Source organism: Procambarus clarkii, chromosome 8, assembly GCF_040958095.1.
Source record: "Procambarus clarkii isolate CNS0578487 chromosome 8, FALCON_Pclarkii_2.0, whole genome shotgun sequence".
In the NCBI taxonomy this organism is placed as follows: Eukaryota; Metazoa; Arthropoda; class Malacostraca; order Decapoda; family Cambaridae; genus Procambarus; species Procambarus clarkii.
Genome location: NC_091157.1, coordinates 42,636,258 through 42,659,384, shown reverse-complemented (window position 1 = coordinate 42,659,384; position 23,127 = coordinate 42,636,258). Strand labels below are relative to the sequence as shown.

At 47.7% G+C, this 23,127-nt stretch overlaps 1 protein-coding gene across 1 annotated transcript in view; it reads right to left on the bottom strand.

The window, feature by feature from the left end:
• The window catches only part of IntS14 (integrator complex subunit 14), a 43,986-nt gene that overhangs the window by 5,504 nt on the left and 15,355 nt on the right, over positions 1-23,127 (bottom strand). The window contains exons 7-9 of the mRNA XM_045744963.2: positions 12,767-12,908; positions 10,350-10,465; positions 6,573-6,684 (exon numbers count right to left, since the gene is read on the bottom strand). Coding sequence (XP_045600919.1) covers positions 6,573-6,684; positions 10,350-10,465; positions 12,767-12,908 — 370 coding nt within the window. The remainder of the gene's footprint in view (positions 1-6,572; positions 6,685-10,349; positions 10,466-12,766; positions 12,909-23,127) is intronic.

Below are 23,127 nucleotides of genomic sequence, written 5' to 3'. Positions count from 1 at the left end.
ACAAAATGCAGCAAACCTACTAAGGGACAAAAAGAAAAAAGGAAGGACCGCCAAAAAAAAAAACATACGCCACCAAGACAAAGCACGCAGGTGGGACACCAACAACGAAGCCACCTGATCACCAACAAATGGCGACACTCGAGGCAGAACCGAACCAGTCCAGATCCAGCATAGGAAGAGGCGGAGCTGCAGGAAAACCACAAAACCTGCAAACCGTAACATAAAGCGAAAAGCAGGGACACTGCAACCCACAGGAGCGGCGAACGCAGCCCCCGCAGAGCAGAACGAAGCACGCAATGCTGAGGAAGGTATAAGAACAAACCAAAACTTGAACCACATGAAAATAAAAATGCACTGCCCGAAAAGGAACACAAAGAAAAAGGCCGGAGCCAGGGCCTGAAACCCCGCACCTCCTGGCCCAACGAAAAGAAACTGCAGGGGTAGGAGAGGAAGAACGGAAGCTACATTCACCTACATACAGGGCAACCCAGAAGCTAGGTGTGCCAAACAAGGATTAGATGAAAACTCAGGACCAGAACCGAACACAGGGGCAGTGCAAAGGCAGGGAACTGAGTATGGACAAAGTCCAACCTAGCATTAGTAGAGCCAAGAAGCACATACTAAAACACACAACAATGTGTAGGAGAGAATGAGAAAAAACAGGAAAATGCAAGAAAAAGACCAGAAAAACAGCCTAAGCACCAGCAGCAAGGAACAAGAGCGTAGAAGGAAGATGAGGAACGAAGACAGGCAGTAAGCGGGACCCGAAAAGAGTCATGACCTACTTACACACAGAGAAGCCAATGTATATGGAAGGGCTTAGCCAGGCACTGCACGGCGGTCAAGGAATGAGTGTCAGAGATAAGACTACGAAAGACGGGGCCGTGCCCCACCATGTAACAAATAACACAGACGAACAAGGAAGGCCAAAGGAAGAAACACGCATGGGCCAAACAAAACACCACAACCAACCCCCAACACTCGTCCAAAAAACACGAACCAGCACCTGGCCGAAAGAGACGCCCGACCGCATAAACTCACCTACAGAGCGTGGGCACTAACGGGTCCCGACACATCGTAGCCGAGAACATTCCGGGAGCACCACTAGCAGAATTAGGCCAGAGCCGCACATGCAGAAGAGAAGGGTAGAGGCAAATGCGACACCCCACACCCATATGCAGAGAAAAACTAGGCGTCGTCCTCATATCGGTAATCTCCAACACCCCCAGCATCTACGGGGCCCGGACAGGAGAGATAAGAGGAGCGAGAGGCGAAGTATCTGAGGAAAAAAGGATGCGGAAAATCACACTTGCGTACACCGTCCATAACAAAACAAACTCCCACGGCGCATGCGCAGGACGCATGAGGTTCGAACCACACAACCCATTCGGCGGGAAGAGCCCCAACAAGGAATATTTAAAGAATATTAGCAGTGCCGAGACAGAGCATGGAGAAAAGATACAATTACAAAAGAAGGAGATAGTACCGAAAATCAAAAGAAGCATAGAAGAGGACCAACGAATCCTAGAAAGGACTGGAGGTAAGCCTCACCGGAAGACGACAGACGTTTCAATAATATGGGAAGAATCGAAGACCTTCCAGAACCTTCGAGATCCTACAGAAGCAAGCACAAAATCCCGAATGCTCATAAAGGCACAGTCGCACCCGAGACCAAAGGTCATGCAGAACCCTGATACGAGGGGAACATGACTCCCGACATGACGGAGAAGTCCAGTCCCAGAGAAGGGTGAGAAAACGAGGAGAGTACCCACCCATAGGATGGAATCGAAGGGACAAGAAACCGAACCCGGGAAGGGGCTGATGCCCAACAACTCGTACGCAGAGAAAAAGGAAAAAACCCCACTCCGCATAACCGCAAGCCCCACTCAGAGGGTAGAAAACCCTGGCAGGGTCCAACGAGGCCCGAGGCCCCTCTCCCCCCCAAGTCAGCCCCTCCCCAGCCTTGGGAACCTAAGGTCACTCATTCAAGGTCACACGCACTAAACTTTCTCCCCCAACAATACTGTTTGCAGTGTTATTACACTATATACACATATTATATATAAGTATCTACATACTGTATGCACAGTAACTGTACACCTAAGCTTGTAGAGTGCCCAAAGAGCATAGTGGCCACCCTCTATACAGCCAGACAAATCATGCAGACGACGTCACCTCCGTCACCCATATGGCTCCTCCCAACATAATCCTTTTGCTGTTATTACACTAATGCACACATTATTAGAAATATCTATATTTGCGTTCACCATACAGAACCACTGAGCTGGTATGGTGAATGCAGACAATAACAGGTGGCCACACAGTCATGGCGTATATATACGCCATGCGCAGTTTAAGGGTTAACATTGGGCAATATATTTATATGATATATATTACAAAAATAGAGCATAATAGCATACTTACTCATTATTATTTGTGGTATTATGTATTACTCAGCAATGCTATAAAGGCACCAGCTACATATCTACTCTGTGGACACTTCTTACTACTATTCTTCTTTGTGTGTCGGACAGGTGCTTGCATCTCTATTACTGCATTATCCATCAGTTCCAGTTAATTGGAGCTGTTCTCCCTATCAACAAAACGTTCTTCTTTTTAACAAATTCATCTAAAGTCAATTTATGAAAATATTTTGATGAAAGTTTCACGATGCTGAAGCCAATAAATTGGAGATTTGCTTAACATTTTAATTTTTTTTTAAATAATTCAAATATTTTTTGCTTCCGGGCTCTAAATATGTGCGGTTTAAGGGTTAAAGAACACAACACAGTCAAAACTGCAAGAAAAACGAACGGTTGGATAACAAGGATCTTCCAAGCAAGAAATGCCACACCAATGATGATACTTTTAAAACATTAGTGCTCTCTCAAGTAGAATATTGTTGCAAACTGGCAGCCCCATTTAAAGCAGGATAAAGCAGGATAAATTGCTGACCTGAAGATTGCAAAGATCTTTTACCGCTAGAATCCACTGAATAAAACATTTAAATTATCGAAACTGCTTAAAATTTTTAAACCCGTATTCCTTAGAGTGCAGACTGGAGAGATACACAATTATCTACACTTGGAAAATATTAGAATGACTGGTTCTAAATCTACACTCAGAAATAAGACCACATGAGACCAGAAGGCATGGCAGGATGTGTAAAATAGCCCCGTTGAAGAGCAGAGGTACAATAGGCATGCTAAGAGAGAACTCAATCAACATAAAGGCTCAAAACTTTTCAACACTCTTCCACTACACACATGGCATAACTGGCCGATCTCTCGCAGTGTTTAAAAAGAGAACTTGACAAGCACTCTCAAAGGGTACCTGTTCAACTAGGTTGTGACTCATACTTCTGGCTGCGAGCAGCTGCATCAAACAGCCTGGTGGATCAAACCAGCAACTAGGAGGCCTAGTCAGAGATGGGGCCGTGGAGACTGTTACGAACCTTGTCTCCTGTCGAGAGATTTTGATGAGAGAAACTTTGTAACAAGTTAGCTAAAGAAAAAGAGAGAAAGTTCAACCCATTTTCTTGTTTAGATAGTAGTTTTTGTAACAGTGCACCATAGTACAAAGATTGCCGTTCTAAGCAATTAGATAGTAGAACTTTGTACTATTCACCTTATAGTTGGGAAAAAATGAAGCTAAAAACAAACTTAAATATTTCTAGGCCTAGTATAGCACACATATGTACTATATGAGGCCTCAGATAGCGTGTATTAGGCTAGGAAGGTTAGGCTGGATTAGTTTGTCTTCGTAACATTAATAGAAAATAGTTTTCCGGTTTGTCCAACTCAATAGTGTCGATTTCTGCTTTCTAATTTCGTTGTACGTCGGTGTATATATATACTATGGTCCTCATTATTACTATAAGTTCTACTAAAACAGGAGGATGGGATGGAAAGTTATGTAAAAGCGATAAGGAGTACATTTCCTGAAAAAACCTGCAGCCGGCAGCTGGGAGGTCGTATGTTGTCGATATCAATCCGCCAAGAAAAATAGTACCTTGAGCTGGAGATTTATTGTGAACTATGTATACATTATATGGGAATATTTTATGAAGAAAAAACGGAGTCATTTGTATAACCTACGAAGGGAGTATTATTAAATGAGTCCTTATAGTTTGACTAGGAATGATGAGAGCTGGGATCAGGGGGCAAGTGACATGGCCAGACAGTTGGACGCCATCATCCCCTGGTCGGAGGAGCATCTGTGTTGGCCAATCACCAACGTTTCGAGGAGTTAATTCCTTCCAGATAAGCCTTAATGTTGTAGTTATTCAGGTTTCAAGAGTTTGTAGAGTAAATTGAGGTTCTACCGAGTATGTTACTCAGGGTCCAGATTTCCTCCTAGTTCATATATATGTGTCTGACAAATATGCTAACAGGTGTGGTTGCTGTATAAATTTATTATTGCTGGACAAGAGAATTAAGGTTACCATATTGCTAGAGTCCTTTGTGGAAGATAAATCACATTGGTGTGTAACTACAGTATTAATGAGAATATCATTAAGTTGTGAGGAGTCTTGTATGAAATATTTTATCTGGGGTTTTATTTTATAAATATATATCACGTGCATATATTGCATGTGCATATATATTGCATATAACTGCATGTGCTCAAGTGTTTCCTTTCCTAGGTGCTCCCTAGTGCTGCCTTTGCGTTGACAATTCTTTTCTCTTGTGTGTCTGGAGGTAGCTCTAAGGAAGCTACCTTGCTTGAGGTGGCCCTCACTTTGGAGGAGTTGAGGGTTCTTGGTCCCGATGCCGTTGCCCCAGAAAGGAGTGACGTTGATTGAAGGGGCATACTAGTGCTTTGCATGCTCAACATTTATGGTGTGAAGAAATCAGCCTTCACAGCTATGTGAACCATGCTGTGTCAGCTTACTTTTAGATCCAACATAGTGATCCCAGTGTCTGGATGTCCTACTTGTTTTAGTCTTCAAGCTCTGGTATTCCCCAGTAGGCTTGGTGGTCCCCCTAAGAGATCCCCACCCTGAACCTGCGCTCGATTCATGCGAGTTTGAAGGTTCCTTCCCCTTCGGGCATGGTTTGTATTCCTTTTTGTTCTCTTCCCCCCCCCCCTCCCTCTCTCTGCTCTAGCCCTGAAGTGTCTAAAGGATTAGCTTGGGATATGGCTCGGCCAAATCTGGGGGTTGCACCTTCTGAATTGGGCACAGAGGCAGTTGAGGCAGTTGAGCCAGCTGGTCTCACCGAGGTTTCAGGGTTTTCCTTTCAGCCAACACCATCCACGTCTTATGAAGCTTCTCTCTTGGACTCTGCTTTTCTATCCCAGGCGGTGGACGAGGGCACTGACTCTGCCCCAGTGCACTGGACAGTGGTTTTTGGGGGTTGGGGAGAGTCTCAAATAGGCCCCTGGGTGTCATTCGACTCATTGTGGTTCCTGGTTTCCTCTGAGAAATGTCTCCTTTTACAAGGGGAGGTGTTTTCATATCCTCATTCCTCGTACGAGAATGATTCAGGTGCAGCGCTCCCTACGGTTTGGTGTCGTGTGTCTTTGGCCCATCGGGATTGTCCTTCTGGAGGTTTTGTTCCTCTCGGGTTTCTCTTTCGGCGACTCAGGAGGCGATCTTGACATACCTTCTGCAAGACCCAGATTATGCCTCTTTGATGGACCCTTACTCTTTTGAGTTTTGCACAGATTTTGTTGTACCCATACTCTTGAGGGGCATGAGGTGTCGTCCATGTTGCAGGTGTTTATTGGTCTTCTCTTATGCATCTCTCCTCACTTAAGCAGTTGCATCTCACCTCTCATGCATCTCACCTCTCTTAAGCAGTTGCACCTCTCAATGACAGTCTGCTTGCTCTCTCTCTTTCTCGAGATGTTGGTCTCGTGAAGCTCCATTCCCAGTAGAGATTGTCATTGGTTCTACTTATGGCTGATGACCTTAGTACCCACTTGCATTTGGGGTCTGATATGCAGTATCTGAGCCTCCTTGAGCTTCATACTGACTGACTCCTGGAGGATGCCGAGGAACTAGGCATCCTCTAGGATGCCTAGTAAAAGGATAGCTGTAAAAGATATCCCTAGGGGGGATATCTTTTACAGCTATCCACCAATCTAAAAGAAAATAAAGGTGGCACTGCAGAGTCCTGTGGCCTACTGTCAAACTACATACTGTCTAAGAGAGTGGAGGAGGATGCATGAACGCAAATGCATAGTCAGTGTAAACGGATATTTGAAGGTCAAACTTGGGGTTGAGCGGTGTACCTCAGATTACCTAGGATGTTATCTAATGGTAGTCAGGTGCTTTAAAGTTAGGGTATTTATCTCATGGCAATGATCATTTGCATTATTTGCCTTCAAACAGTTGGATGTTTTGTTACATCTATGCTTACTGGTGGGTTTCCCCCCCAGTTTTACGGTTGATCTCTAATCCTACGGTCTCCTGATCTAATAGACTGAGCCAGATTCTGGTTCTGACCCATGGTAGGGGACAAACTGGTATCAGAGGCCTAGTGTAAACTTGGGAAGTTACTGAGGGGTCCCTCCCAGGAAATAACACACACAACTATACCTTTTATGACTGGCCTCACTGTACATACCTGGTACAAAGAGAGAGAGCATGAGGTTTGATTTTTTCTTATTGTCTGCCCAAGAGTAGAGGATACCATGCCAGTTCTCTCCAACTTGACACAAGGCCACCATGTTCTCGCGCTGTCAAAAGACCAGTTTTGGTTATACAAATTATCATCGCAGTATCACATAATTATGATTTTAATCAATTTTGTAATAATATTCATCTGGCATGCATAATACGGACAATAAAAACCAGTGCTGAATGTGATGAAACCTACTGGTTCCCTGAAGCTATGATGCTGAGATTGTAAACCTTACAAAGTCACATCAGTCGTAAGCATCCTGTTGGCCTACAGGTGACCAGAGCCAGAACCTGGCCACTTCGAAGAGGCATAGGGAGCAGGGAATTGTTATGATTACCCTCACCAGGAAAGTAACCATAATATACAAAAGACAATGCAGACAACTGCAAGGGTCATGAAAATAAAACACCAAAACAGTCAACACTGCAAAAAGATTCATTCACAATGATTTGGTTCTCTTGACTTTGGTATGAAACATTCCCCCTAGTGCACAAACCATAAACAGGTTGTGTCTTGAACTTTGAAGAAGTCCAGAACACCACCTTCAAAGTGGGTGATTGCTCAGTCTGAAGCAGACAAACCACAAACCAACATACCTGGTGGGGGTAGGGGGGTGGGAGTCAGGGAGGCACTAGGGCTCACCCAGAAAAGTGAGCTAATGTAAAAATGTAAAGGTTCTTTACATTCAATGCTAGTTTTCAAGGGGAAGCCCCTTAGTGGCTCTCTAAACTAACAACATAAAAAAAAGGAAACATGGGATTTGCTAAGGAGAGGCAGCAGCTACAAAGCTAAAGATGAAACGCCAAGCGGGGAACTGCGACCAGGAACATTGATCAGATACATAGGCACCAAGACCCAGCTAGATCTCCAAAATCCCTGAGCCCAAATATCAGCCTGTGACACGTTAACGTAAATAGCAGCCAAAGCCGCGAACTTACGAACATTATGGAAATGAGTGTAGACCGCAAGCTAGCTTCAATGACACCGGATGATTTTTTATGTTGGCAAATCTAGAATACATCACCGACGAAATCCTTCTGATGTTGGCTTCTGGGGACAGGTTCGGTGTTATATCACAACCTGACCTACAAAGAACGTCACATTTTGCTTGTAAGCATTACACAAGGCCAAAAATTGTCATACTAGAAATTGGAAGCGGCTCGCGAAAGTGACGTACTGTCTCATTTTCTGTTTTGGGTCCTCTGGTAGGTTGCGAGAGGACACTTTAAATTGACCGTTTTCTTGACGTTGGGAAAGCTTAGGATGACAGGCTGGATATCAATCCTCAGCCCTTTCTCTCTACTTGACTCTTTAAGGATTTCACCTCCCAGATGGTACCTTGTTTGGCCTTATGCTCCTTTCACTTAATTTCATTACTTTACATTTACCCGAGTTAACTTTTAGTAGCCATTCTCTAGACCATTCCTCCAATTTGTCCAGGTCATCTTGTAGTTTCTATCTTCATTTGTCTTGATTCCTCTCATAATTTCTAAATCATCAGGAAGCATTGAGAAGAATGAGTCTATACCCTCAGGAAGATCATTGTGGGGAAACATAATTTTGAGATTGTATGTGGAAATTTCCCACAATCATTTACATATATCAGAAACAGGATGGGCCCAAATACATAGCACTATGAAACTCCACTGGTAACATCTCACCACTCTGAGGTCTCCTCCTCAGAGTAACTCGCTGTTTTCTATTGCTTAGATACTTAAGATACAGCTTCTTATGGGGTACTGTGTCAAAGGCTTTCTGACAATCTAAGAAAATGCATTTTTTTATTTTTTTATTTCTTATTTTATTTATATATACAAGAGTTCTTACATTCTTGTAAAGCCATTAGCCTGCATAGCATTTTAGGCAGATCCTTAATCCTAATTTTTTCACCGGAATACGACCCGCCAAATCGTTTAATGAGGTACCCATTCACTGCTGGGTGAACAAAGGCTACAGTTAAGGACTGGCACCCAGTCAATCCTCCCCGGCCAGGATACAAACCCAGGCCAAAGCACTCACGAAGCGCCAGGCGAGTGCTTTACCACTACGCAACGGGAACTACCCGTGGCGGACAGTTGTGCATCCTTCTATTTCTTGCCAAATTTATTGTCGCCTGGTCATAGAATTCTATTAAACTTGTGAAACACGATTTGTCAGTTACATTAGGAGGCCAGTGCCCAGGAGTAGCACCCACTAGAACTGGGAGCTCAGGCCCGGGCAAGCAGTGAGCTACGTTCTTCCTTCCCTAAACATGTGGGGGAGGTGGGGCGAATGAGCTTATAATTATGAAAGAATTTTATATTTATCTACATAGATTAGTAAGTTCTTTTGGCCAGTTTCTAGGTTTCAGTCTCTCTTCAATGCAGGGGTAGTTTGTTTTGACTTGCTGACTTTCTGGTTGCCTTCCTCTGTGAGGTGGCAAAAATAAATGTCCCCACTCCCTGCACCTCTGTGAAGGAGCCGTGTTCTGGCTCCAGTTCCTGGTAGGCCTTTGGAACTCTACAGCTGATGTGACCTAGTAGATGGTAACATCTCAGCATATAACTTCAGGAAGCAGCCAGGGTTCACCCAGAAACTGGCATTTTATTACTGTACATTCAATGCTGGTTTTATTTGTTGGTCAGGGTTTCTGTCCATGGTGAAACGTCATGGTTCTTCAGTCTTCTCTTCACCCCAACTTATTTTGTACTGAGATGGATACAGATGAATTCTGACTTCTGTTAGCAGGATTAAGAGCTTTTCCTTCTCAAAGCTCATCTAAAGTCTCACTTCACTAATTTTCCCTGGAACACAACTCACCAAAGGGTTTACAACCAAGTCCCCAATAGCTATTCACCCAGCCCAATTACAGCTGGGTGAACAGGGTCTAACAGTTACGGACTGGCTTCTAGTCAATACTCACTGGCTATGGCTCAAGCATAGACACAATCACTCATGAGGTGCAGGGTGAGTGTGCTACCACTATGCCACAGGATCTGGCCTCAGTCTGACTTTTTGCTACCATGGCCCCTTTCCCATGGCTTTTCCTTCTGGAAGCCATTGGCCTATGGCTTCCAAGCTCATTAAAAGTGTTGTATGTGTTAGCTTAAAGACTGTACTTTAGGTCCAGGTGCAGGTCAGCATGATAAAGTACCCTGGAGACTTTCACCTCTCTCTGGCCTGTTCTATCAGTTCAGTGTCTCTGTTGCCAGTGGTTGCTTAGGTCTGTCGGCCTGGACGTTATCTATTGATGTCCACAGAGTCTTGTCTCCATATGGCACAGGTTGGCAGATCCTGATGGGATTGTTGTGTCCTGGGCTGGCACACAGGTTCTGACCCAAGGAACGACAAAATGGCTACCAAGAAAGGTATGCTTAACAGATACTATTTATTAGGGTAGAAATAATTTGTGTTGTAGTTATATTTTCACTTACAATACAGTACAGTAAATATATTGGTAATTATGGATACTTTTTTGTACTTAGTACTGTAACTGCTATGCATTATGAATCTTTTTGACTTTGTATTCACATGGTTGAGTCAATTTTTCTAACATCATGATATTTGTTAAAATTATTTTACAGTAATAATAAATATGAAAAGATTTATTTGATCTTAGAAATGTCAAAAAATGCAAGAAAAAAAAACATATCTGGAACGAAATATATCAAGCATAAATATGCAGTCAAAGTGTTACTAAATATCACAAATATTGCAATAATATCAAGGAAAGAAACTTACCTTGAGTCCACCATGAAGCAAAACACAAAATGAGGGGATTTTCCCTTCATCATTACCACTACCACCACCCTCGTCATCACTTCCAGGCTCAACCTTTGGCAACATTACCATGTCACCTGAGCAATAGAAATAATAATTTAAACACTGTTATATGTTAAAGGTCATATAGTTATGTGTTAAATCTGTCTAGATGTATACTGTATTTATGATACTCCGTTTTCCACAACAAAGCAAGGCTGTAATAGATACCTCAAAAAGACTACAATCATTGTACAATCTACAAAAACTGATTTATATCGGAATTCCTCTGGGATAAACCTTTCATTCGGTTTCTTATTCTTTCTTGTTTCATCTTCAAATCCATTCACTTATGTACAGTCTCTTGGTCATTCTATTCATGCCCTTAATTTATATACTGTATAACCCCAAACCACCAGCCAAGAGTCAAAGTGATCAGAACAGGGCACACACACACACGCATTTGAACAAAACCCATATGCTGAATAGGACAGCAATAGGGCTCCCATAGAACAAGCAAAGAAACACCTGAAACTGCCAGAGAGAGACATGGGCAACCCCTCCAGGGAAAATAATGGAATGCGCATAGGCACACAAAGCCCAGCGAGAGAAGCACACAGGTAAAAGTGCAAAAGAAGGCTGCTGTGCAACCACTCTAAAGGCCAACAAGGAAACTGAACATCTCACACAAAATATAAGACACCACCCATGACTAGTGGCGGGGAAGAAGCACTATGATCCGGAGGCCAACTAGGCTTGACCAAGATCAAACCAGTGATGAAACCAACTACATACTTGGCAAAAGAGAGAACCCAAAAACCATATCTTGAGGTTATGTTGAGATGATTTCAAGTCTTAGCATCCTCGCGGCCCGGTCCTCGACCAGGCCTCCTTTTTGTTGCACCTTCCCAGAAAGCAGCCCATATCAGCTGTTTAACTCCCAGGTACCTATTTACTGCTAGGTGAATAGGGGCATTAGGGTGAAAGAAACTCTACCCATTTGTTTTCGCCTCTACCGGGGATCGAAACCAGAACCTTAGGACTACAAATCCTGAGTGCTGTCCACTCAGCTGTCAGGCCCCATCAGCCAAGAAATAACCACAAACTTTGGTTAGCAAATAAAATGATTGGCTAACTGGAAGGCTTTGCCCAAGCCAACCAGTTGGTGATGCAGACAAAGATACAAAGCCTTAAAAAGAGATACCCTGACCTAGAACACCAACTGCGGCAGCTCTAGGGCATCCAACCGGCCACACAACCTAGACCGCTTCAAAACAGAAAACCTCAAGCTGAAAGCAGTCACTACCTGAAAATCCTGGACTTCATCAAGAGAGTTCGTAAGGAGAGTAACATCAGAAGAACAAGTCCCACACAATTCAGGTTCAAAGGTGTCACCGACCCAACAGGCAGCATGGTGGAGATAGAAGGAATGAGCATTGCCACATGGCACAAAAAGCACAACCTTCAAATTTGCATAAGGCAAGAGGGAGCTCATTGGGGATATCCATTGGACCACCAAACCCACAGAGGTTTTCCCAGGGCCTGCAGGTAAGCCCAGACACTGGGAATGCTACACTAGGATACACTATCTAATTGTATAGGCTCTCCTTATATTTGGAAAGAGAAGACAAGATATGAAACTACACCAAAGAATATATGGGAGGAGAGACTAGCAGGCCAACACAGTTCAATCCCAAGGCTGTAAAGGCTGACCTTGGCACACCGGGTAGGATGAGCAAACCACAGTGCACCCCTCCAGCCAAATATCACTCCTGACACCAGAGACGACAGAAGGTCAAAGACAACCGACTTACCCAGGGCGAGGACCACCACAAGTGAGTAAGCCCTATAAGGGAGTGATCCCCTAATACTTGAGGGAAGATAACCCTGGCAGTGCAAGGGCAGCACTAGGAAGCACACAGGAAAGACAGCCCTGTGCACATGCAGCTAAAAGTGCACTCAACTCCTGTCTCATCTGCACAGATATGCACAGGAACAACCACAAAGAAAAATCACCACTTATCTGAAAACCCAGACATTGAAGCCAGAGGGACAGAGGGCAACCAAGAACTTCTACCATCAACAGAGAGCCATTTTGGCAGTTTTTTAGGCTGGGGTCTTGCTTCTAACCAGCAGTGGTCTGTTTTGTCTCACTGACTTTCTGGGTACCTTCCCTGGTGGTGGCAGACATGATTAAATTTGTAGAAATTTGATCTTACATGCCACTGTAGCCTGCACCTATCTGGAGGGGGCCAGGTTCTGGCTTGTGGTTCCACGTAGGCCTAAAAGAACTCCCTGAATGATGACACCTAGTAGTTTGGAACTATATCAAAGTAGCTTCAGGGAGGCATAAGGGGCTACCCCCAGAAGTGTTTTTTCTGGATTTAATATCAACTCACCTTTTGCAGAAAGTGGCAGGACCAGATGCCTGGAGAATGCAGGTGGGGAGGACACATCTCCAGTGTTAAGAAAGCCCAATACTTGAATGGCTGAATCCACACTCACACGCATCACCTCAAAATCATGATGGCGGCAATAAGGCTAAAAAGAAGATGGTTACATTGCATAATAACTTAGAAATATTGTACATAGAAGCCATAAAAAAATTTCAAAGCAGTAACCTAAGTTAAGAGTTGTGTGCAATCAAGGAAGAAGGTACAAAAGCCCACAAAGGGTCAAAAAGAGCCCAACAGCTCCAATCAGACTCCCCCAAGCCCCAGCAACCACAGGCAAGGGCCCCAGAGCAGAGCACTCATCGACACCCACTGTCTGGCAAGGGAAGACATAGCCCAATGGAAAGGCTTCAAAAGAGGGAGATGGCTGGGAGGTCTCCAAAGCTTCAGTGGGAAAGAACAGCTACCTCCGCACCCAAATTGGAAGGGGCAACCCCCAGATCAGCCCAGGCCAAATCCCAAGCTAAACCCTGCCCAGAGTACGAAACCCTCACACACCTCAGACCCAGATGCAGGAGGGATAAAAATGGCAAACCCAGCCATTGGGGAAGGAAGAGGGGGATACAGACAGACCCAAAGTCAAGGCTAAAAAACACACCCCAAGTCCAAGGCCCAAAAACACAAACAGGGCAGATCCAGGACAAAGATGATATCCTTTAAATGTAAAGTGATCATAGGCCATTGCTCCCTGCACCTCTATGAGGGGGCCAGGTTCTGGCTCATGGACTCCAGTAGGCCCAAAGAACTCTGCAACTGATGACACTAGGTAGTGTGGCCCTTAAACAGTGATGATAGCTATAGGGAGCCGATGGGGCTCCCTGCAAAAAAAATACCATGTTCCTTACTTTCCTTTTAGGGCTTTAGTAAAAAACCAGCGTTGAATGTAATGAAATGCCATTTTCTGGGTGAGTCCCAGAGGCTTCCCAGCTATCCAGGCTGAATGGACATGTATAACTTTCTGGCATCAGTTGAGTTCTTGCCTACCGGGGACCACAAGCCAAAACCTGGCCCCCTCAGAGAGGCATGAGGAGCAATGGCCTATAGAAACCCCCCCTGTGGTTGGGAGCATTCTGTCTGCCATCGACCGGGATAGGAATCCAGAAAGGTAGGCGCCCCAAAACAAACCCCTATTCTGGTGAAAATATTGCTACCGAAAGCCAAACGAGTGGACAGAACTCCCCAAAGAAAATTATCAAACTAGCATGACGTCATCACGTCGCTGCACCGCCATCTGTGCAACCCCCCCCCTCCCCGGGAGGGGGAAGGGGAAGCCCAAGACCCTCCACGCCGGCGATCCAACTGGCAGTTCTTAGGCTAGATGTCAAAATACGCGAAAAACACCGCCAACTGGAGGGAGGGAGGGATGCCAGGGAGCCTCCGGGACTCACCCAGAAAATGGCGTTTCATTACATTCAACGCTGGTTTTCTGGGGGGAGCCCCGTCGGCTCCCCGAAGCTACCTCACCACAGATAAGGAAAATAGGGAAGGATCCGGGAGGCAGACGCCACACGCCCTAACCTAAAAACCAAGACTACAGATGAAACAAAGACCCTGCAGACCCGGACCCCCGAACAGGAACGAGGGAAGAAAGGGAACGCAGACAACCAAAACGCGTCCACGATCCCAGAGGCCAAGACACGCAGAGAAGAGCAAAAAAAAAAAAAAAAAAAAAAAAAAAAAAAAACGCAACCGAACAACAAAGGAAGCACCCCTTCGGCCCAACCAACCAAGCAGCATCCCAAGGACCAAAACGAGGAGAAGAAAAAGAGACCACCAGGGCCAACGATTAGGACGGCACCAGACACATAAGAGCAGGCCGGAGGTGAAACAACGCCCAGGACAGCAAGCAGGACGGAACAGAAAGAACAGCAACACCGAACGCAAGCTGGAGCAGCTCCGCCAGCACCACCCAAAATGAGGCGACAGTACACAGTCCCAAACGACGGTCCCGGAAAAACCTCGAAGGGAAAACAAGTCAACCCTATCAGAGACCAAAGGACCCTTCGCAGTGGTAGGAAAACCACACACCGCTCTCGAGACGAAACATGCTGGTGGGAGACCAACAACAAACCCACCAGTGTCGACACAAGCGACGAGAAACGAGAGACAAAAACCTGAGACACAAAAACTCGAGGGGAAGAATGGACCAGCTCTGTACAGAGCAGGACCAATCTGCAAAAAGAGGCGGAACTGCAGGAAGACCCACCTGACCGGAACCAAGGAAAGCAGCAGGTCCTGCCAAGGCAGGCAAAAAAACAAAAGGAACAGCCGCCAGGGAAACAAAGAACCCTATCCCAGCGAGCCAAAAAGGAACCAACCCGGGCGAGCAAAAATGCCCCGTCCGGGAGGAATCTCCCCCAGGACCCCTGAAGGACCAAGGCCAAACACCAAGGAGCCAGGGCCTAGGCAGAGGCCAACGAGGAAAACGAGCACCACAAACGAAAGTGCAAAACGTGAATCAAAAAACAGCGACCCTGCAACCCCCAAAGGAGCAACATAACCAGCTCCAGCAGGGAAGAATGACGCACACGTCCCTGAGGCATCCATGAGGAGAACTATGCAGGATGTGAACCGCAGGAAAGCAAACACACACGTTCTGGAAAAGGAACAAAAAAAAGCCGGAGCCAGGACCTGAACCCAGCTACCTGTTCCAAGAAAAGGAACCAGTAAGGCAGGAGCAGTGGACCTAAAGTCCACAACCCCCCACAAACAGTGCAACACCGAAGCCTACAGTGAGTTACAAAGAAAAAGTGTAGGAACTCTGTACCAAAACAGAACACCGAGGTAGTTCAAAAGCAGGGAAGTGAACATGGACAGAGGCCCACCCGAGAACCCAACATCAGGATAGTCAATAAGCACCAACCCAGATACACAGTCAAGTGTAGCATAGGAAGAGGAAAAACAGAAATAGGCAAGGAAAACCCTGAATACGGACCAAGGAGCGGCCGGGAATGTAATGCACACGACCAACCACAAAATGTGTAGTGGAGAGGGCACATACCCAAGGGACATCATGGATATCAGGGCGCAGCCAGGCACCGAATATAGGCAAGGAATGAGCATCCAGAGATCACAAACCAAGCAATGAAGGACACAAACAAGGACTGAGGGAACAAAGGAGTGTCCAAAGATAGGGAAAAGACCCAGGTGCCGACAAACAAAACCAAAAGCACCGAAATACGGGACAGAGCCCCACAGGACAACAAAGAACAAGACACACGGACAAAGGAAAGTCACTGAAGACACACGCAAGGTGTCCAAACAAAACACACAACACAACTGTTAGGAGCCATCGACGTAACCCTGCCAAGCAGGGAAGTGAAAGAGTAAACAAGGATGGAGCAGTGACCAAGGGTGGCACATGCACAAGGGGACCCAGGAGAAAGCTGAGTACCCAAATGAGCCACAGACATGAAAAAGAACCTGACCAATGTCAGAGGAAATAGGAATAGGAAGCGATGTGGTGGAGGCAGACTCCACCCACAGGAGCAAACGTAGATAAGACAGAGCCCAGGAGGCTCTGGAAACTGCACACACTTAGGTGATTACCCAAGTAATCTGTTATCTAAGTAATCTAAGTAGTGTTACCCCTACACTTAGGTAATTACACCCATCGACCAACAGGAGACAGGCGGGACCAAAGAGCCAGTGCTCAACCCCCGCAAGCACAACTAGGCAAGCACCCCACCAAAAGTCGAGAACCAGCACCTGGGCGACAGAGGTGCCAGACAGGACAATCTCACCTTCAGAGCAGACACACGACTGTGCCACAACACAGTCGAACCATACGTCATACGTCAGGCTGCGAGCAGCGCGTCCAACAGCCTGGTTGATCAGTCCAGCAACCAGGAGGACGCTAAGCCCCGGAAGCACCTCAAGGTAACCCATGTAACACACCAGGAGCATTGCTAGCGGTGCGCTCGAACGCCATGCATACTAGAGGCAGTAGGCATTGTATGTACTGTTACCTGAATAAAAATTGGAAGTCTAAGGTGAAATATGTCCAGAGGTGCAGTGCCCAGCAGAAGATGAGCAGCAGTACAGAGGGGGAGGTGACGCCACTCCAAGTCACTCCACACCCAGAAGCAGAGGAAAGAACGAAGTGATGTCTCCATATATAAAATCCAGAACACTCCCAGCATCGAGAGGGCTACGACTGGAGGGAGAAAATGAGCAAGAAGCCGTAGGAAACCATGATAAATGACGCGGAACACACCAGCACACCACCCAGAAACAAAACGAACACCCCGGCCCCAGCGCGCAAGGTACGAAACGCACCACCTGTTTACCGGTTGGCGTAGCTCATACACCAGGCAGACACACATATCGTACATACACATAACATACAGACACATTGTACAAACACCAGGAAGGTGTACGTAACGAAGAGAAGAAACGTCGAAACTGGAAGGAGAGACGACCTGAAAACAAAACAAGGCGAAACCGAAGCGAAAGAAGACAAGAGGACGGAAGGGAAGGAACAGAGGGAAACCTCATCGGAAGTCAACAGACGTTCCAATAATATTGGAAGGTACGAAGAGGTTCACTAACCAATGAGAACCACGACATGCAAGCACAAATGCACAGAGGTTCATATGGACAAAAATACACCCCTGATCAAGGGACATGCAGGGACCCCGATACGCAGGGAACAGTATTGTGACGTAAGCACGAAAAGGGTGAGAAAAAGGGGGCGAAACACACCCCCAGGAATGATGGGACAGATGGACCCGAAGGGACACAGAACCGAACCCAGGAAGGAGTATACCCGAAACCAACATAAACACAGAGGGGCAAGGAACAACCCCACTCTGAGGAACTGCCAGGCTCTCACCGAGGGTACAAAGACCCAAGAGGGGCAAAACAGGGCTGAGGCCCCCCAGGCAACCCCTCCCCAACCTCGGGAACCTCCACTGCAAGACCCGGGCCCGAGTCGCACCCCCAAAGCCCCAGCTCTACAAGGAAAAAAGCCAGGGCAGCCGTACAAACACTAAGGAAGGGAGCCCACTGGTAAGACCCATACTGCATGGCTGGAGGAACCGACTCGAATGCCTCTGCCGCTACCCCGGAAGAGGAAAAAAACCCCCGAGACTGCACGAGTCTCAACCCAACCAGACCCCGCTCCAACCTCGAAACCCGCCTACAGTTCAGAGCCGGAAGCAAGGGAGGAAGTGTGCAGAACAGAAGGGTAAGGACGAGAAGTAGAAGGAGCCAGAGCCGAAGCGACTCCCATCTCCAAGTCCGGACCCCAACAACTAAAACAGGGCAGCCTCAGGGCATCTGGGGCCGCAAACAACCAAGAGCGTTGCAGCAACCTACACCTAGCAAGCAATGCCCCAGCCGCCTGTACCCGATTATCATGAGCAGTGGCCTGGGTGTCGGTACGACAGGACACCCAGTACCGGCAGTGTCGGTACGAGAGCACGTACCGACAACACCCGTCATACGGGTGTTGTCAGTACGTTATATTGTCATAAGAAACAATGACCCAACAGGCAGCATGGCGGAGGCACAACCGGTGAGTGTCACTCTGAGACAAGGGGGACAGAGCAACGGTCAAACTCGCAAGACGCAATGGGGGATGTAGGGGACACACCCATAAGACCACATAGCCCCCGTGGGGTTTTCCAGGACCCTTAGCCTTGGGTACTCGCTAAGTGAAGCCCAGGCAAGGTACTGCGAACCGGCACCTAAGTCTACCAAACAAACTTCTAAGAGCTGAACCCCAGGGACATGTCCACTCACGGGGGGCCAAGCGGGGAGTACCACCAACAGAAAATTTAAAATATAAAAACCTAGAACATAGAAATATAAATATAAAAACCTAGAACAGTAAAGGGGAACCATAAAGGCAGACCCCCCACCAGGCAAAACAAAAGAAAAACCCCGCAAGAGGACAACGTACCCAGGCGGAACAGAGCCGGCCGCTGTTATTGGTGAAAACTAGGTGTGCAGTACCCCGCACCCCTGCCAGTGACGAAAACTACCACCTACCCAGAGACAAACCAGGGCAACAAAACCACTGCCGACAGCAAGGGAGGCCCAGTACCGAGCAGTAAAGGACACAGCGAAGGTAGAACCTGAGGTGACTTGTGGAAGGTGGCCCCGAGCCCCAAGGTCAATACTTACAGGGCACCTAGGGAAGAGAGCCCTAGGCGCATGCAGCCCGAGTACTGTGGAATCTCACTCCTGGCTCACACCCTACTGGTAGAGACAGTCCACACCACAAGAACAGAAATGAAACAAAACCGGAGCCAGAGGCACTCGACCGACCAGTAATTCCATCAGCCAAGAACTGCCAGTTAGATCTCTGGCGCAGAGGGTCTGGGGCTCTCCCTTCCCCTTCCTGGGTGGGGGGGGGGGGGGCGGGGGTTGCGCAGACAGCGGCGCGGCGATGTCATGACATCATGCTAGTTTGATAATTTTGTTTGGGGAGTTCTGTCCACTCGTTCGGCTTTCGGTAGCAATATTTTCACCAGAATAGGGGTTTGTTTTGAGGTGCCTACCTTTCTGGGTGCCTATCCTGGTCGATGGCAGACATAGAATGCTCCCAACCACAGGGAAGGGTTTCTATAGGCCATTGCTCCTCGTGCTTCTCTGAGGAGGCCAGGTTCTGGCTCGTAGTCCCTGGTAGGCAAGAACTCCAAGCACTTTGACTGATGCCAGAAAGTTACACATATCCATTCAGCCTGGATAGCTCCGGGGAGCCGATGGGGCTCCCCCAGAAAACCAACGTTGAATGTAATGAAACACCATTTTCTTGGCGAGACCTGGAGCTATACCAGGCTGATATGTATACATTAGACCGTGACAACAGTCAGTCAATGGAGTTCTAAGCCTACCGGGGACCACGAGCTAGAACAATCTATAGCTGGTTAAACACTGCAAACCAAAAGCCAAACGAGCAAGCAGAACTACCGATTCAGAAAAGAAGCAAACAAGCAAACAAGCATGACATCACCACAACCGACATGCCGCTGTCTGCGCAACTCTCCCCTCCTTGGGAGGGGGAAGGGGGGTCCCAGACTTCCTGCACCGGCTACCTAACCCCAGTTCTGAGGCTGTTGTGTTGGGCGATGGTCGATCGACTCTGGCTCCAATCTTTGAGCAGTATTGTGCTGCGGTGTGGTGGTGTGCGAGCCAGGTGTTATTCCAGAAGTACCGTACTAGGGTTGCATGCACCTAGGATTGCCTTTCCTAGGTGCCCTGTAAGTACTACCCTTGCAGTTTGGGGTTACCTTTCCGCAGGGTTCTTTTGCTGCTTGGTGACTGCCAGCCCTTGGGTTCAGCGGAGGGTTTTTCCTACCCCTGTTTGGCCTTGGGTAGGAGGTAGCATCGTCGCTGGCAGGAGCGCAAGGTACTTTGCAGCTGTCTTATGATACGCATAGCGGCCAGTTCTGTTCCTCTTTGATACATTGTGCTTTTACGGGGTGTTTATATTCTTTTCTTTTGTTTTGCCTGGTGTTGCTGTAGGACCAAATGTATGATTTTGGTGGCCCTCCGCTAGGTCCCCGTGATTGCACACGTCGCAGGGGTTCAGCATTTTTGTTTGTTTGTTTGGTAATTCTGAGATAACCAGTTGGCAGTACCTTGCCTTGGCTTCCCGTATCAGTCAGCCTAAGGGCCCTGGAAACCCCCCCATTGGGCCTCATTGGTCCAGTGGAAGCATCCTCTGAGTCCCATCTCGCTTTGTGCGAGTTTGAAGGGTGCTCTGCCTCCTTGTCTCAGGGTGACACTCACCATCTTTGCCTCTGCCATGCTGCCTATTGGGTCAATGACACCCTTGGCCCGGAGTCCTGCGAGTGGTGTTTCTTGCTTGTACTCCAATTCACCCAGTCCACTGATATTGATATTCGGGTGTAGGCAGCTTTGGCGTTGTATGGGAGATTTAGGTTGCTGGAACACACTAGGTTGGTTGCCTTTCCAAATGCCTCGCAGCTGCCCCACTCTGGTTATATGGACCCAGACTTGGGGGTGTTAGTCGCCTTGTCTTTGGTTTCGTCCACGTCCTCTTGTCCTTCCTCCTGTTGTTGTTCATCGTGCCCCCCTCCCCCCTGCTCCCGACTCCCAAACATCTGAGGGTTGTGAGTCGGGGCAGGACTTTCTTGGTGGTGAGAAATTGGCGGCCTTAGGGACTGCCCCATCCAGATCAGCGGCCATGCCAGCGGGCCCCCCTTCTTCCCTGCTTTTCCGGTGGACTCTGCGTTTTCTCCAAAGGCAGAGGGTTTGGAGGACAACTCGGCCCTGGGTCTAGCAGTGGAGGATCCCTGGGCTGAGGAGTTGACTTGGGGACTTGGGCCCCGTTTGACCCCACTTGGGTGTTGACACCCTTGGTGTGGGGCTCCTTGTTACAGGGGGAGGGATTTTCCTATCCCTCCCTCCCTCCCTCCCTGTTCGAGTTTGATATGGGTTCGATTCCGGGTTCCCTTGGGTTCCTCAGTTCCCTCCTTCCAGAGGTTTTCGGCTTCCCGCATCCCGCCGAGAGGGGTGCGGGATGCGAGATCCAGATTACACCTTGATAATGGATCCTTCTTTTGAGGTTGGCTCCTCTAAAACTTGCTAGGTGCGTTACGAGGTGCCCGAGTCTTCCTGGTTGGCACTCTGCCCTTTCTTTTCATGGCAGGCGTAGCATGCATCCTATCGGACCCGCACACTTGAATGGCGGGAGTTGACTACGGTTGTTCAGGTTTACCTGTGTGGGCGAGTTGGGACACCTCAATGTGTGCTTGTTTGTCCCTGTGCTTCCTTGCAATATCGGCCAGGTGCAACTTCACATGTAGGTTCCCTCCCTTTCGGCATTAGTGGTGGCCGAGGATTTGTGCGAGCATGGGCATTTGGCTTCGGTCTTGCGCTTCTTTGTCCTCCTGGAGCTGTCTTCGGACTGGCTCGAGGAGGATGTGGAGGAGCTGGGTTCCAGGTCTGTGTCCGGTGCGCTTGCCTTGGCAGCTTGGGCGTCGGCTGCCGTGTTGAAGTTATTTGCACCGATTTTTTTTGGAATCTGCTTGGGCCACTCTTTGGAATCTGTTCGACTGCAACTACCAACCAAAGGCAACACAAGACTGCTGAAGGCCCGGCACATTAACAAGATAACGGGCAGCCAGGACCCTGTTCGATCTCCAAAACCCCCACACCTGAATGTCAGCTCAAGACATATTACCAAATACATCAGCCAAAGCTGCAAACTTACAAACATCATGGGCACGAGGGTAACTGCAGGCTGGCTAGACTTGATAGCCCTATGGACTACCCAAGACCTGAGCCCTGGAACAGGGAACAAGAGACACCAGGTCAACCCACAGCGCATCCCTAGACACAGAAGCCGAGGAGCACAGGTAATGGCGTACAGCTGCAACCGGGCACAAAACATGATGCACCCTCGGCCTGACCAACCAAGCATTAATAACCCACGAACCTCTCCGGAAGCATGCCTTCTTGTTCTTCGCCAGAAAAGAAGGAGACGGCGGCAAATAAACAAAACATACACCCAGACCAGAAGAGCAAAAACCTCTGCGCTGGAGAGCATGAAGCTCCTTGAACCGACCCTGCTTGATACCTGCTTGATGGGGGTTCTGGGAGTTTTTCTACTCCCCAAGCCCGGCCCAAGGCCAGGCTTGACTCATATCGGAAGCCAAAGCCAACAAGAACAAAGCTCTCTGAAAACAGTCTTGGACTGAAGGGGCCACCACACACCGAGGAGAAGAGAGAAATGAGTGCACTTAGTCTAAAGTCCAGGACAACTCAGGCGGCACATGAGCAGGCCGGATGTGGAAAAAGGCACGAGAAAGTTTGCGAAACGTAGTCAAAGTGACATTCATCCTGAACGCAAGCTGGAGCGACTCCGCTAGCTATGCACGATACGAGGCATCAGTATTCGGCATAAAATGAAAGAGCCAAGAAAGAAAAAGCAACACAACAGAAACCAAAACAGAAGACAACCTATGCAGGGAACAGAAGTGGAGAAAAAACTTCCAAAACTTCATTCTGCTGCCGAGAAGAAGACTGTAGGTGAGACACCATTAGAGAAGCCACCTGGTCACCATACAGATGGTGATACAGTCCTGTCAGGAACTCCAGACGCAAAGTGCGGAAGAGTAGAGCGAACAAGCAAGGTTCCTTACTGGCCCAATCTGCTGAAAGAGGCGGAGCCATGGAAAGGTGTCCGAACCGCTCCAGGTTCGGACACCGAGCAAGCAGCGTCTGATACCGAGCCAAAACTCGAAGCACCAGCTGAACTTAGGGGGTAAGAGATACAGGTAACCACACAGAACAAGTCAACGTCGACCGTCTATTCTGTGGACAGGGAATTG